The 15,387-nt window shown below is 46.1% G+C and overlaps 1 protein-coding gene across 2 annotated transcripts in view; it reads right to left on the bottom strand.

The window, feature by feature from the left end:
- LIPC (lipase C, hepatic type) overlaps nucleotides 1-15,387 on the bottom strand; it is a 159,752-nt gene that overhangs the window by 5,052 nt on the left and 139,313 nt on the right. Inside the window, exons 8-10 of one of the 2 annotated variants that reach the window (XM_072808821.1) lie at nucleotides 10,267-10,384; nucleotides 8,581-8,799; nucleotides 2,704-3,071 (exon numbers count right to left, since the gene is read on the bottom strand). In XM_072808821.1, coding sequence (XP_072664922.1) covers nucleotides 2,960-3,071; nucleotides 8,581-8,799; nucleotides 10,267-10,384 — 449 coding nt within the window. In that variant the 3' untranslated portion in view covers nucleotides 2,704-2,959. Of the gene's footprint in view, nucleotides 1-2,703; nucleotides 3,072-8,580; nucleotides 8,800-10,266; nucleotides 10,385-15,387 lie in introns of those variants that run through there. The other variant, XM_072808822.1, reaches the window with a different exon arrangement.

Genomic DNA, 15,387 nt, shown 5'->3' with positions numbered 1-15,387 from the left:
GGCTGCGGTTGCCTGAAGAGAGAGAATGAGGGAGCAGAGGAGGCCCAGCCCCGGGGAGAGCCGACCTGGAACAGTAGAGAGAGGACAAGGACACCCAGGAGCCAGAGAGGCAGGAACAGGGATGACACACTAGGGAAGATCCCCAAGGGCTGGGCGGAGCTAGGAAATAACTGGGGAGAAGAAGGGGCCTGGCTGGAGACCAGGGCAGGACGCAGTTGGGCAGGGAGGAGGGGATTGAGGGGAGACAGGAAGAGAGAGGAGGCGAAACAGAAGGCAGAGCTGGGAGAGGATGGGGTGCTGGGGGGCCGTTCATCATGGGATCGGGGCACCAGTCCCTGGTACCCTATACGCTTAGCAGATAGCTGGAGCCTTGGTGTTTCTTGCTCTGGCTTGTCTCTGCCTCCCACCCACCTGACTTTCCTCCCACGCGGCGGGTGGGGTGCGGCTCTGCCCCCGGATCCAGGTGGACAGGGGCACAGTGAGCTTTGCAAGGGAGGAGAGCGCGTGCATTGCGAATGAATGGAGAGCAGTTGGCTTCTCCCTGACTTCGCGCACCCCCAAGAGCCCAGCTGCCGCGTAATCGCCGCTCTCCGGCTCGATCCTGGTGCTCTCTTAGAAGTAAAAGCACAAACGGGCTTCCGCCTGAAAGGCAGGATGCCAGCATTATCTTTCCTGAGTGGGCTCATAAATACACATTCTGGGGAGAGAGGTGCGTATAATCAGCGCACGAGCCAGCGTTTTGCATGTGCAATGAACAGATGTGGCTGCATTATTCAGTTTCCCTATTTGACTTCCCTCCCGAGATGTGCTTCAGCAAATGGGATGTCGATGAACACAGCTTCCCAAGTGGAAATAACCCATGCCAAGAGGAGTTTCAAACGTTCCAGTTAACCATTTGTCATGTTGGTTGCTTATGGAGTTCTCTGCCCCAAATGTTATGACGTTGTGTCACTTCGGGTGTTCCTACTAGACATGAAATAATTTCTATAATTATGTTTTGTGTGAAACGACATTAATACTGACATCAATACATTCACAGTCTAGTGAAGAAATGTGGGTCTTAACTCTGCCCTCTATCTTCTTGGTGGTTTTTTTTTTTTTTTTTTTTTTTTTTTACGTATTGCCAAATGTGACATTCATACCCAAAGTGAGTGAATAACATACATATGTACTGTTCAAAAAAATGGTTATAAGTATGAACACCCGAGCATCCAGCACCCAAGAGTGAGAAGCACGGTCTTGCTGGCAGCTGGGACTCCAGGGCGCGTCCCCAACGTCTTGCTAGAGCTCCCACGGTGCCACTGCTGTGCCAGTGGTTTGACTGCCTTTAACTTAGAGTTTTATCACGTATATATTCATCTCGAACAATATAGTTTAGTTTGGCTTGTATTACACTGGATGTATTTTTTGTGTCTTTGTGCCAACATACAAACCCACGAGCACTCCCTTAAATTTTGCACCCTGGGCGCCTCACTGGGTATCTTCACCCTAGAATCGGCCCTGTTCCTATAGCGTGTGTGGCCTTGGTTCATGGTCATCCCCTCTGGTGAAGAGTCCATTTGTAAGACTATACCACAGTTCCCTTATGCGTTGTCCTGGTGGCCATTTGGGCTATTTCTGGTTGTCACGACTCCAAGGCTGATACGGGTTTTCCTTTCTGTGCTTGCTGGTATACGTGTGCATCGACTCTGCAGGGCGGATAGCCAAGAGTGTCTTCAGGTTGTTTTTAAAAAAGTGTCGCCTTAAATTCCTTCTGGTTCAGTTAATGATAAAACATGCCCAATCCATGCAAATGTGATCTTATTGTAAATCTTAGCATTTTAGACATAGTGGGACATGTTCATTTGACTGTCATTTCTGGACACACATAACACACTTGACCCAAAAGTGTGGGCAGGTACTTCTGCAGGCAGGATCGGCATTCGGGACAGGAGGCAACATTGGCCAAGCTGTTTTTCCTCCCTATTACCCCACCCCCGTCTTTAGTTTTGTGGGTCTTTCCAAGGGAAAAAAAAGCAAATCATGCAAGGCGGTCTTAAATCAGAAGCATCAGAGGCGGGCATCTCTTTAGGATTTGTTTTTTACCAGCTCAGGTTGTATAGTAGGCCCGATGTGCTCTTCTTCTTCTTGAGTTACTTGAAACACGTACACAAGTCATGACCATGTCTAGTGTTCCCTTCATATGCTTTGTAGTGGAATTTGCTGGTTCAAACATCATCGTTTCATTTATTGGACAGTTTGAAATTTGCCATCTTACTCTTTGAGGTAAACTTCCAGTAGTTTTTGTTGCAAGCATCAGTAGAAGAGAAAGATTGTATTTCTTGCGATAGTAATTTCATTGTTAACATGACCAACTGTCCAGCTTTCATGTTGCCATTCGTAGTTTTAGCAGAATTCTACTTTTATGGGTTGGATTCAGTGAAATAATTGTATAATCTGCATGATGGCAGCTATTAATTAGAATTTTTCTTCCTGTAGTGAGCTGAATTGTCTTAAAGCATGTGTATACTTGGGGACATACAACTAGTGATTAATTGGAATGTCATTTTACTGAAACATTAGTTCTGTCATAAAGAAGTACTTCTCCAGTGTGGTTCAAAAAATGGATCAGAATAAACTAGGAAAGAAATATGGGAAATTTGACTTAATTGTAAAAGACATTTTAACTCAGGACAGTGGATTTATAATGGCTCTTCTTGGTACTTATGTTTGCATATATTACCATTTAATCAAAGATACAATCGGGAAATTTTTAGTTACACCAATATTTGAATACTGTTACATAATATAGTTTTTTAAACTGTTCAGTTTAGAATAGTGAAACACACTCCTCCCTTGAAGCTAAACTTTGTTTAAACTTTATGCAAGATTGTTTATATAACTTGGGTTTCCAAAGAAAGTAACCATTCCAGATGAGGCATCAGATCATTTATTCTTCCCGCCGGGGCTTCATGAAAGCTCATCTGATCTTCCTCTTCAATTTTTGAGAGTTTATGTCGCACCTCACAAAGGTTTTCTCCTGGGTTTGGGGGAGCTGTTGCCCATCCATGTTTTCTGAGCAAAATGCCATTCTGAATACAAAACATAGAGCAAACACGGCATTAACTTTTAGCTGGAGCTTATGGAAATGTTTCATCCTTCGTAAATAAAAACTCAATTAATGTAATGCATGCTATTTTTTTTTAAAGATTCCATCTATTTACTCATGAGAGACACATACAGAGAGAGGCAGAGACCTAGGCAGAGGGAGAAGCAGGCTCCCTGTGGGGAGGCCCATGGGGGACTCCATCCCATGACCCTGGGATCATGCCCTGAGCTAAAGGCAGATGCTCAACCACTGAGCCACCCAGGAGCTCCTGTGCATGCTACTTTTTTTTTTTAAATTAGATTCTTTGGTGCACAAATATTTTCATAACTTCAGAGAAAAATAAAACCCAAGTCAGTGAAAGCAATCAGTGTGAGGCTGCTTCCTTGGAGCTCCCTGCACTGGGGTGATTTCAGCTCCCTAAGAACAGAAAGTCCCCGGGGCAGTTCTTTTTCTCCCCAACTACAGCTCTTCAAAGATTTGAGGGGAACTATTGTTCCTTTCACTGCATTGCCCTGACTCCCGAGGATGCATGCGCAGTTCCTCCAACAGGCCCTCACCAGGCAGGCTGCTCTCCCCGGCTTTCCTTCTTTGGACATGCTCCCGGTTGTCAGGGCTGCTCTTGGAGGGCCCTGGGCCCAGGCCGCAGCACCGGCCTCTGCCTCTGCCGAGCTCAGCCCCTAAGGCCCACCCCTTCCTCTTGTTGGTGCAGCCTGGGTGCTGCTGGAGAGGACATCACCGTGTGTTTGGGTTTCTCTTGGAGACCAACCCTGAGACTGCCTTGACTGCTCATTAGCTTGGCCTGAGATGCTGTTTGGTGTTGCTGGCCTGCGTCTACTAGGAGACAATGATCAATAGTTACGAAGAATTCCTGTTTGTGGCTCCTCCTCCTCCACTCCCTCCTCCCCCTCCTCCAGACCCTCCTCCTCTTCCCCCTCCGCCTCCCCCTTCCTTTCTCCCTCCTCCTTCTTCTGTTCTTCTTCTTCTCCTCCTCCTCTTTCTTCTTCCTCTTCTTCTCTTCTTTTTCTGTATTGCATCTAAGGTCAAGTCTTCATTAAATCAGACTTTTTAAATTAAAATAGTGTGTAAGCCAGATTGGAGAAAGACAAATATTGCATAATATCACTTATATGTGCAATCTGCTACTCCCCCCCCCCCCAAAAAAAAGTAAAATTCATAGAAACAAGTAGAAAAGTGGTTCCCAGGGCCTGGGGGAGGGGAAGATAGAGAGATTGGCAAAAGCATACAAACTTTCAGCTATAAGATGAATAAGGTCTGAGGATCTACTGTAAAACAGGGTGACTGTAGTTGGTAGCACTGTAATTATATATGCGTGAGGCGATGGATGTGCTAGTTAACCTGATTGGGGGGATCCTTTCGCATGTACATGTATATCAAATCACAATGATGTTCACTTTAAATATCATAATTTTATTTGTCAATTATATCTCAGTAAAACTAAAGTTTAAAATGTGGTATGAATAATTTGTGAATGCAGTTGTGAAAAATTCAAATGCAAATAAATGAAGTCCAATATCAAAGATCCTTTTTGCCATCACCTTTCACCAATATCATTCCCCTCTACTTTCCTGGTTTGGTTTATGTCTCTCCAGACCAATTCCTTTTTTCTTTTTTCTTTTCTTTTTTTCTCTCTTTCTATAGACTTATTTATTTATTAGAGAGAGAGAGAGTGAGAGGGAGGGTCAGAGGGAGGGGGAGCAAGAGAATCTTAAGCAGACTCCCCATTGGGTACAGAGTTCCACACAGGGCTCGATCTCACAACCTGAGATCATGACTTGAGCCAAAATCATAAGTCAGATGCATAACTGACTGAGCCACCCAGGTGCTCCATCTCCAGGCCTATTTCTATGCATTTACACATATATCTGATGTTCATATGAAAACATAAAGAATTTTTAATAAAAGTGGAATTACAATGTATATATTTTTTGGAAATTATTCATTGTCATCAGTGGACCTGGAGACTTGTTCATCTCATTACCTATAAATCTGTTTCATTTTTTAAAAAGATTTCATTTATTTATTTGACAGAGAGAGAACATAAGCAGAGGGAGTTGCAGGCAGAGGGAGAGGGAGAAGCAGACTCCCCACTGAGCAGTAAGCATGACATGGGAGCTTGATCCCAGGACTCTGAGATCATGACCTGAGCAGAAGGCAGATGGTTAACTGACTGAGCCACTCTGGTGCCCTGAGTCTGGTTCATTCTTTTTCACCTCCTGCACTACATTCCATTGTATGGATGTACCGCAGTGCATTAGAGCCATTTTCCTCTGATGAAAATTAAGGACATTGAGGTTTTCCCAATGGTTTACTATTGACAGATAGTACTTCAACAAACATTTTTGTACATGTTTACCTTTGGTGGATATTTTGAGTATTTCTCCAGGATAGACACCTAGAGTTAAAATACTGGTTATTTTTTACATTAAAATTTTGATAATATAAGCTCCATGAGACCAAGGGTTTTGTCTATTCTGTTCACTGCTGTGTACCTGGTGCCTACAGCGGTGCCTGGTGTAAGGTAGGTGCTCACCAAATCTTAGTCATTGAATGAAATTCTGCAGAAGCTCCCTAATTTGCACTCTCACAAACAGCGTATGAGAATGCCTGTTTCCCCACACCTTTACCAACTCTGGATGTTGTCTGTTTTTTAATTCCTGCCAAACTAATAAGTGGCCAATGATAATTGCATTGATTTTTGTTTTGCATTTATATGATTACTGTGGAGATTGAACACTTTCTCATTACGTTTAGCTGATCGCTTTTTATGTCCTGCTGTAGAACCAATGTTTGCTGTCCTGTCTCTTCAACCACAATAGGCCCTCTCACCCCTGACTTTGTGCCTTTGAAAGAGAAAATCACCTCTCATTGAATTCCTCCCGTGGAGGCACGGAGTGAGTTATTTAACCATTTTTTGTCCCCTGTAGTTAGCAGAGAGAGTAAGAGTATGAGGTTGAATGTTTGCATCCTGGCTCTGGGATTATGATTGGTAGAGGTACTCAAAAATTGGTAGTTTGTTAATAGTCTTATGAGATACATTTATAAATTCCATTTATCACTAAAGAACTGAGTCTCTGAAAGGTGCAATTAGTGTCTGAGGCTATACAGGTGGTGAGCAGCAAGTGGAGTTTGAGCTTAAGACTGGCAGACACAGGTCCTCAAATTCCGCCTACCGTATTGCTTTGCTCGCTGCCTGTCCCTCTGGAAACGCTCCTGGCCCCCTCTAAAGCCTGATGTAGCACAGCACCGCTGAACTGATGTCTTTCTTCAGGCTTCCTAGCTCATGCAATACTAGACCTTCACTTATGCCACGTGAACAATTTGGCCCAACTTGAGTGCCAGCAGCAGCACCTGGGAGTTTGTTAGGGGTGCAGAACGTCAGCCCCCCGACCCCAACCTACATTTTAATTGCATTTTAACGTGATTCCCAGATGATCCCTGTGCATGTTAAGGTTTGAGAAGCACTGGGATGGAGCTGTTATTAGTAAAATTAATGCATCTGATTTTCCATTAGGAAAATTAGGTCCTGAATTTTGTTTATGCCAAGGGCCACACTCAGATTTTTTTTTTTTTGGTATCCCCCAATGGTACTTCATGCTGTGAAGACCCACAGGAGCCACTGAGTACTTGCAACTTAAAAAAATATAGGTCCCACAATCCCTCCTCTTTTCTCAGTGTGTCCCTCCTTTAGCTCTGAGTAAGGGTTTGATGTGCATATATATTAATATCCAGCATTGCAACTCTGCTGGTTTAGACTAAGGAGAGTCAGATTCATGGGGCCAAGATTAATGGAGGAAGGAACTGTTGGAAACACTGCATGGGCAGTAAATAGGCAATGAATCAGACAAATCCTGAGTCAGATCTGGGCTTGGACAGTTGTCAGCAATGCCCCTCAAGTTGTATAATTTGCGTGAGCCCCAGTTTCCTAATCTGTAGAGCCAAGACTACCCATTTCAGAGCATCATTGCGAAGGCTACCGGAGATGAACATTCTAGACCCAGTTCCATGGCCACCGTGCAGTGGGAGCTCTGGAAGCACCATTCCCTTCCCTCTGCTCTTTCCTTCTTCAGAACCACATGGGTAAGCGCCCGTGAGAAGGTTGTAGTGTGTTTTCTACAGCCTTTCAGGTCAAGTCACAGAGAATTGTCATGATGAACAGCCACTGGAACTGAGGAATTACCCTCTAGCTGAGAGAATGTGGGGAGGGCTGGCTTTCAGAAGGAGAGCTCTTCGAAAGGGCCAGAAAGTCATGCAAGAATAGCTAAGTGTAGAAGAGAGAAGCAGTTTAATTTTCTCAAATTGATCATGTGGAGAAATCTGTTGGCAGGCTGCAGAGTACGCTCTTAGTAATTGCCAGGATTTTGTATCCCAGGGAGATAAAATCTCAGAGCGCTGTTGATCGGGGAGCCGGGGGCATAAATCTGCCGTGGGCCTGCTCCCGGCCCTGGAGCCCGTGCTTCAGGGCTCCACACTCCAGGGAGGAGTGTGGTTCAGAGGGGAGAGGCTTGCTGCTTTCCGTCTCTACTGGGGACAAGCCAAAGAGAGAGATGGGCTTCCCAACAAAGGAAGGTGGAAGAGGAGAGACAAGTTCCCTGAATACAAGGGAAGAAGGAGGAGGAAGGCTCTGGGGAAGGACAGATTTCTCCTTTCATGGAGAACTGTGGAACTATAGAAAAGCCTAGTTGCCATGGCAAAATGTGTTGGGCATCCCTTTGCTCTGCTGACAGGACTGAAGGGGCAGCTGGACCACCCTCTCTTTCTTTTGTGTCCGACTCTGTCCCCAACCCTGTAGTGTCCCCTGGGGACTTTGGGGCCAAAGGAGCTGTTAAATCACACAGAGCAGAGCTTTTTAAGGCTACTCCATTGGCTCACACCAGAATTTCTTAGGGCTTTTATTAGCAAATGTGTGTCCTGGGTCCCCTCACAAATCACTGGGAGTCAGAAGCTCTGCAGGTGGTTTCAGGAATCCTATGTCTTTAATAAGCTCCCCAGTGACTCTTTGGCACTCGAGGATTTGAAAGGTGCCATCGCAGAATGCGGTTTTGAGATTGTGATCTGTTAAAAGCATTTCTCTGGGTAATAAAAAAGAAATGTCACATCTTGGTCCTTGTCCCTCAAAGTGCAGTCCTTGGACTGCAGCACCAACAAACATCTCCTGGGGATTCACCTGCGTGCTGGAGTTTGAAAAGCCCTGGGCCAATGGGGCGGTTCTCAAACTCCAAGGTAGGTAGCCCTGAACCGCAGGCAGGGGGAAGAGGTTAGACTGGGGGGTCATGAGACTGGGCGCCAGTCCTGGTCCTTCCATCTGTGGCTGTGTGAACTTGGGATGGTCATTCCACCTGCTTGAGCATCTGTTTGCCATCATTAGGACACGATAGTGCCCACTTTATGATATAAATGCAGGTGTTAATTGTGGAGGTGCCGGCCCACGGAGATGCCTGATCGGTGTCGGGGGAGGATGAGTCAGTACTCACCGTTGTTGGGTTTCTCCTGCTTTGACTTTGATGGTGTTTACAACAAGGCCTGAGTAGAGGGGCCCCCTGCTCCATGGGATGATGGTTTGGACCGTGTTCCAGACATTGGTCCATACTGAGCCATTTTCCCACTTGAACTTGATCATGACCAGCTCACCAATATCCAAATCCAGTGTGATAAGAAAGGAATAGGTTTTATTACTAGTAATTTCTTCATCCCTTGAAGATACAAAGGAAATCAGACCTAGTTTATTTGTGACAGCAAAGACATGTTGGGCACATTTAGGCTGTGTTGGGTTTGCCCGATGACTTGGGAAGGTCTTTTCTGCTGCATTTCCCAAACTGGTGTGGGACAGACTATTAATATAGGGGAAACCACGTCTTTCTGGGTTTGCATATTTAAAGGATTCTGAGAGTTTTGCCATAATGATTCTGGTAATTCTGTTTAGCTCAGGCTTCCTCGCTTCAACATTAACAAATCAGGAAAACTGCCCCTGAGAAGACAGTGGGGCTTTGGCAATGACCTCTGGGCAGTTCAGCTCCCTGGAGGTTTGATTAGCACAGTAGAGCCGCACCCCACTCTCATCTCTCCCCACTCATGCTTTTTTCTCCCCATATAAATGGAAACGACAAAGTATAACAGTAATAGAAAACCACATGTTAAGGGATGCACCAATTTGGAACACGATTTAAATGCAGATTCTCAGGTACCATTAGCAGGTTTACTCACTAGTCTCCAAGACATTATCATGTCCCAGCACGGACTGAGCAATTTATTGCTCTGGAGAGGTCTGGGACTGTGCAAAGGTAACACTGGATTTAGGGTGAGACAGGTGGATGGAGGGTTCCTCTGCATGGTTCATCAGAGCTCTTCCTGTAGAAGGTTGTAAAGAATTGTTTAGGGATCCATCCACCCTGTGAGGCTATGAGCACCCTAGGGCTAGGGTCCCCTCTACCTCTGAGGTAGAGTGCTGATTAATACTTGTCGCATGACAGAATCTGTGTGATGATCATAAATCCAAAGCTGGGGGAGATCTTCTGGAGGTTGAGGACTGTCCCTGGGGCGGGTGGAGGGCTAGTGTCACTTCCAAGGAAGAGCCCGCGGTGAGGGTCGAGATGCTGAGAAAAAGCCTTTTGCTGGTCAGTGAAGATGGGGAATCCTCAAGGGGGGCATAAGGCCCCGGCTCACGTTTGGGCAGGTGTGTAGCAGGGCAGAGGATAGATGGGCAGGGCTGCCAGTGCAGGCTGGCCAAGATGGGAGACTTGTGCCAAGTTGAAACCAGTTTTATTTCTGGGTTACGATGTTCAGAACTCACTAGAAAGGAGCTCAGAGCTGTCCTGTGGACACCTGCTTCAGCCCTTACTACTCCTCCCTGCCTGCCTCTTCTTCCCACACTGTGGTGGGAATTTGCCACCTCTGGCTTCCCTCTCTGCTCAGCTCACATCACAGTTAACCCATCATAAACCCAGATAATCTCACCATAAAGCAACGTGCGGGGCAGGGTGAGGCTGAGGAGGGATGAGAAGGCACTGGGCCTGGGGCGGACATCCCGTCTGACAGGTGTTTGGGGCTGAGAAGAGTAAGCTGTGTCTGGCCTGGCCCTTGCAAAGTAGGGGGTCCAATTTAGACCCTGTGAGAAGAAGTAGCACGTCATCACCACAGATAGGGTTGCATCTTATACTCACAGAGTGATGGTAATTTTCTGGTTTTCCTCTTTTGTTCCAAGGAGTGTCATGGTAAAAGTTGGTTCTACTGGTTTCTCAAGTTGGTTGATGAACTGGATCTTGAACTGGTAATGATACACTAAGGAGAGAAGGTGGAGGGGGAGAGGGAGAGAGAAAGAGAATTTAAAGAGGATTTTTAAAATTAAAAACTTCATATTTTTAACATCTGAAATGCAGAGAGCAAAGTCTAGATAAAAGATACCAACTTTTTTTTTTGTTCCTGGGCGAGGGGATTATAAATGCTTTGGTTTGTTTTTTTCTTTTCCCTTCTCTGTATTTACTAAATGTTTACAGAGGATGTCTGGTGTGTCTATGATATAGTAATAAGTATAATCTAACAGAAGACAGTATAGAAATATGGTGTAGCTAGCATTCTCACCCCTTTCTGGATGCAATCCCGTTGGACAATTCCATGTATTGGGCAAGAGTCTCCTTTCATAAATTGAAAGATATTATCGCTTTGAGGTGCCTGATAAAGGCAAGGGAACGTGTTGCCATTTTTCACTTTTGCCTCTGGTCGATGGGGTCAGTTTTGGGGTGGCCAGAGCTCTAGTTAAGAAGCGTGTGCCCTAATGACCGCATCTCTATGTTCGGGGGCAGCTTCTGGGCCCTATGCTCTGTGGGGTTCAACATGCACATTTCCGGATGGAAATAAGATAACTCTAGTTCTAGCACTTGGGCCTAAAATGTTTCTATCTTGTCAAATGTTCCGAATGTCCTTCTACTGGGTTTTTTAGGAGAGGGTAACTTCTTCTACTCTTCTTTACCTAAATACAGTCTATATTTAATTCATAAAAGCAAATCGCTTACTATTACACAGGTATTGTTCAACATTTTCCACTACATCCTCTCATTCACTCACCACAACAATGCTAAGGGGTGGGTATTGTCATCATCCCTGTTCAATAAATAAGAAAGCTGGCACCCAAGGAGGGAAGGGACTTGTTCAAGCACATCGCAGAGTCTGTCTCTTAGCCTGGGCCTATAGCTATGCTCCTAAAGTGGCCTTGACTTGCCTGCATCATCGCACCTACCAGCTATGCGGCTCTTCTCGAAATTACCCCACCTCATTCCGAAACGAATGAACTTGAACTTTTAAGTGTTTATGCCTGGGACCATAGGTTTATACACCCTAAGGAAAAAGTTGAAGTATGGAAAGAGATTTCAGTTCAAAAGTGTCATAACAGAATTGTTTAACTGAAAATAAATCAGAAACACCTGAGATAGTCACCAGTTGAAGAATGACTATGGACTAATCAGGACAATTATAAGAACCGCCATTTAGCTTTTTACCGTGTCCCAGACACTGAGCTAACCGTGTCACATATTATCTCATTTCTCTTTACAACAATTTTGTAGGACGCCCACTTCATCCTCGCCCTGCATCATTTCACAAATGCAGAAGCTGATGCTGGGGAAAGTTAAATAACTTGTCCATTGTCATGCAGCTAAGAACTGGGGAAACTGCAATTAGACTTTAGTCTGCTGATTCCGAGTTCGTATTCCCTACCATGTGATTTACTCTTATGAAGTCATTAAAAGATATTTTTGGAGCAATTTCAATCTTTATGAAAGAAGTGGAAAAATAAAACCCCAAACAACAACCAGGACACAAAATTGCATATCTAACATGAGTCCAACTTTATGAAGCCGAGTGCACAGGAGGGGGATTCATAAACACGTAACAGTGCTTATCTTCGGGGAGGAGAGAGGGGTAATTTTTTATGCTTCTTTACACGTCCCTGAAAGTTCTGGGTTTTCTACTATATGCCTGTATTCTAATTAGACTCTTATGGGAAAAAGAAAAAGCTTTTCAAAGTATTCAGATGAAAGCAAGAGGACCAGAAGCTGTGGTTCCAGACTTAGAGGAGCTTGCTGCTGGGAAGCAGAGTCACTTCGGTGACTCCTGTCACTTTCTATCTTCTTGTCTCGTGGGCATCGATGTCCATGTCTCCTCCCCCCGAGGGCAGTCTCGGTGTCATCTTAATGCTCCTATTTCCACAAGTCAGAGTGTGCACCGGGCACCTACGGGGTTTTCAGGGGCTCTTTGTGTGAAGATAAAGCAAGACATAAGCTGCATTAAAGACCCTACCTGGAACGGGAATAATGAGAAATGGAGATCCTACTGCGCATTAGGCTACATGCTAAGTATTTCACATACATCATTTTTGGTTCTTATCACAAGACTACATAAGGTTAATGCGCTGGATAGGTCGAATTTTCTACCCCTACCCCTGTTCTCCCCATCCACGCTCTCCCCATCCACGTCTGCCCACCCCATGGCCTGGAGCTCCCGGGCCCCCTTGCCAGATGGTTTCTGGTTGGGAGGCATGAGCAGGAGAAGAAGGAAGAGCAGAGAGAGGCCAGGGAGTTTTTTCTCTGCCCTCTCCTGCTTTGGAGCCTGACCACGGCGTAGCTGTGGCCCACGACGACTGGCTGCCCTGAGCAGCCCCTGCTCTACAGTCCTGTTCTCCTGGGCTAACCCTCCCCTCGCTCCTCCAGGCCTGTGCTTAGATTCGGGTGTATGGGCAGGCCCTGTGGGGCTCCTTCATACTGCCCACCCTCCGTAAGGGGTCCTCCCCACCCTCTCGAGCTGACCTCGGCCAGCAGAGTCCTGTTTTCTCCAGAGACCTGGGGTGTCAATTATTCTGGTGGATTAGACAAGGGAGCAGAGATTTGGACACACGTCCTAGGTCACCCAGAGAGTTACAAGTGGAGCCCAATATGAACCCAGGTGTCTGTCGGATTCTGAAATCCCCTTCCCACCAGAGCCTCCTGGGGTTCTGGTTCTGCAGGCTCAATCTGCCCTGTGAGAGCAAATGGCAAACAGCCCCCGAAGAAGGGCTGCCGTCAAAAGCTTTCTGCAATGAAGCCACCAAGACAAAGTGCCTGCAGCTGTCACCCACTGGTGTCCATCCTGGGCGACCACTGCTGCAGAGTCTTCCTGCCTGTCCCCTGAATGCCTAGCCCCTGGGTGGGGATAAATGTTTCATGTCCCTGCACTGGAGATGGGTTTTCCTCTTGCTTTGCTTGCAAATCAAGAGGAGGTGGATTCCCACATTAGAGATGCCACGGTTCCACGCTTCTGGGGGCAGGTGTAAAATCCAGGGGTCGGCTTGTCAGGACCCTGTTGGCTTCCCATCCTTTTTTTTTTTTTTTTGTCTTTGTTTTTTGCTTTTGCTTCCCATCCTTTGAATGAGGACTACGCGACCTCCTGCAGTGTCTCCCCCAGGTGGGGCCCATGCAAGAAGTCAGAACCCCAAAGGCGCAGAAGTGGCGAGGAGCCTGAGCCCGCCGGCTTCCCAAGCGCTCCTGAAAGATGTGCGGGCCATGGAGGCACAGGGGTGAGGGGGCGAGGGCACCCCTTGTCTGCAGGAGCCCCGCTGTAGGACTCCGCAGGTTGACGGCATAGGCAGTCCCAAAGTACCCGCACCAGGAAAGTCACTTTTTTGGGAAGAGATCTTGAAATGACATAACTTTTGCAAATATGAAAAAGCCTTTCATACTGAGAACTACTTAGATGTTCTTATTTCAGATTGTTGTGGGGTTTTTTTTTAATGTGTTTTTTTTTTTTTTTTTAAAGGAAAAAGAGACAATTTGCCTGTCATCCCCTCTCCCTGGCCCCCAGGACAATGATGCTGTTACAAAGACTAAGGGAGAAAAAGCAGGAGTAATTTTGCTCACTTTCCCTCGTGACATGTTTAATAAGGATTTTAAAAAATGATTTAAGAAAAATGCTTTTGATCCTGTGACTGCAGAGGGGCCAGCCCAACGCATTCCTCGGTTCAGGCAGGAGAAATTATTTTAGGTCTTAAAGATAAAGAGCATGAAACAGTCCATTAACCCGGAATGAGAGCAGGCAAACGCCACCTAGAGCAGAGATGTGAGGCCTCTGGAGATTCTCCTCAAATACAGGGTCCTCCTGAGATTCAGATACTCTAAAAACTCGGATTCTGATCTCATGCAAACCCCACTGGTGTCACAGAAAAAACAACCACTTAAGTTTCTTTTTATAAGCCAGCCACTGTAGACATGGGGTTGTGGAATGTATGAAAAGAGAATATTTTGTTTCTTCTCCTTCTTCCTCTTCTCCTTCTCCTCCTTCTTTTGTCTCATGGGAAAAAACAAAACAAAAAAAACCCCCAAAAAGCCAACCGATTCTGGATCATTAGATATTGGCCCTGGGAGGTATTTTGACTCTCTTTGCAAACATCAAAGAGGCCTTTTTCTTTCAGCGTATCGATTTTCTTTCATGAAGATGGGAGGAATGAGATCTCTTGGGGTGTCTTGCAGCACCGAGGGCTTGTTCCTAGACACGGGATGCCTCTGCCTCGAAAGGGAGGCTGTGGATCGTGGGCAGTGAGAGGACGTCCCGACGACAGGACGGTGTGGGGGTTGCCCGGCGAGGGCCCAGCGCTCAGAGCAGGCTGGAGGAAGGACGGCAGGCGCAGGTGGTTTTGGAAGCTTGCGTATTGTGCAGCTACGTGCTTGTGTTGGTGGCCACATTTGGGCTTCACAGCACCATGTGTGTGACATCCTTGCAGCGCTTCAGAATGAGCGTCTCCCAAATGTGCCACTTTGACCTGTGGGTTATTTGCAGCCGAAGACAATCAAAGCCCAAAAGACTCAGGTTTTACCTCCTGCTTATCTGCTTCTAAGAATTTAGATAGGAGGCCTAGTCCAGGAAGAGAGCTGCTGCCACAGCCAGCTGCGGAGTCTGGGTGATGAGGTGTGGTAAGCCGGAGCTCAGGGCCTGTTGCTTCCTCCCCGCGTCCTACTGTCTCTGCATGCTGCGACAAACATCTGTTTCCCAAACATTGGCTCTTCCCATCTTCTTGTGCTTTACCTTCCTTCTCTTTGAAGCCCCACAGCCCCACCCCCTTCTCTTTAGCTCAGAGCAGACAGGCTCAACTGCCTGACGTCTTGGCAACTCTCACGTCTCTGTGAGGCTCTAGTACACAGGAAATTAAAAATTTTCTCCTGTTAATCTGTTTTATGTCAACTTAATTGATAGATGAGCCAAAAGAACCTAAAAAGGGTAGAGGAAAACATTTCCTCCCCTATACTCTGATGTCATGGGAT

Source organism: Canis lupus, chromosome 32 (assembly GCF_048164855.1).
Source record: "Canis lupus baileyi chromosome 32, mCanLup2.hap1, whole genome shotgun sequence".
NCBI classification, from domain to species: Eukaryota; Metazoa; Chordata; class Mammalia; order Carnivora; family Canidae; genus Canis; species Canis lupus.
Note: the sequence above shows the minus strand (reverse complement) of the source record. Positions and strands in the feature narration are given on the sequence as shown.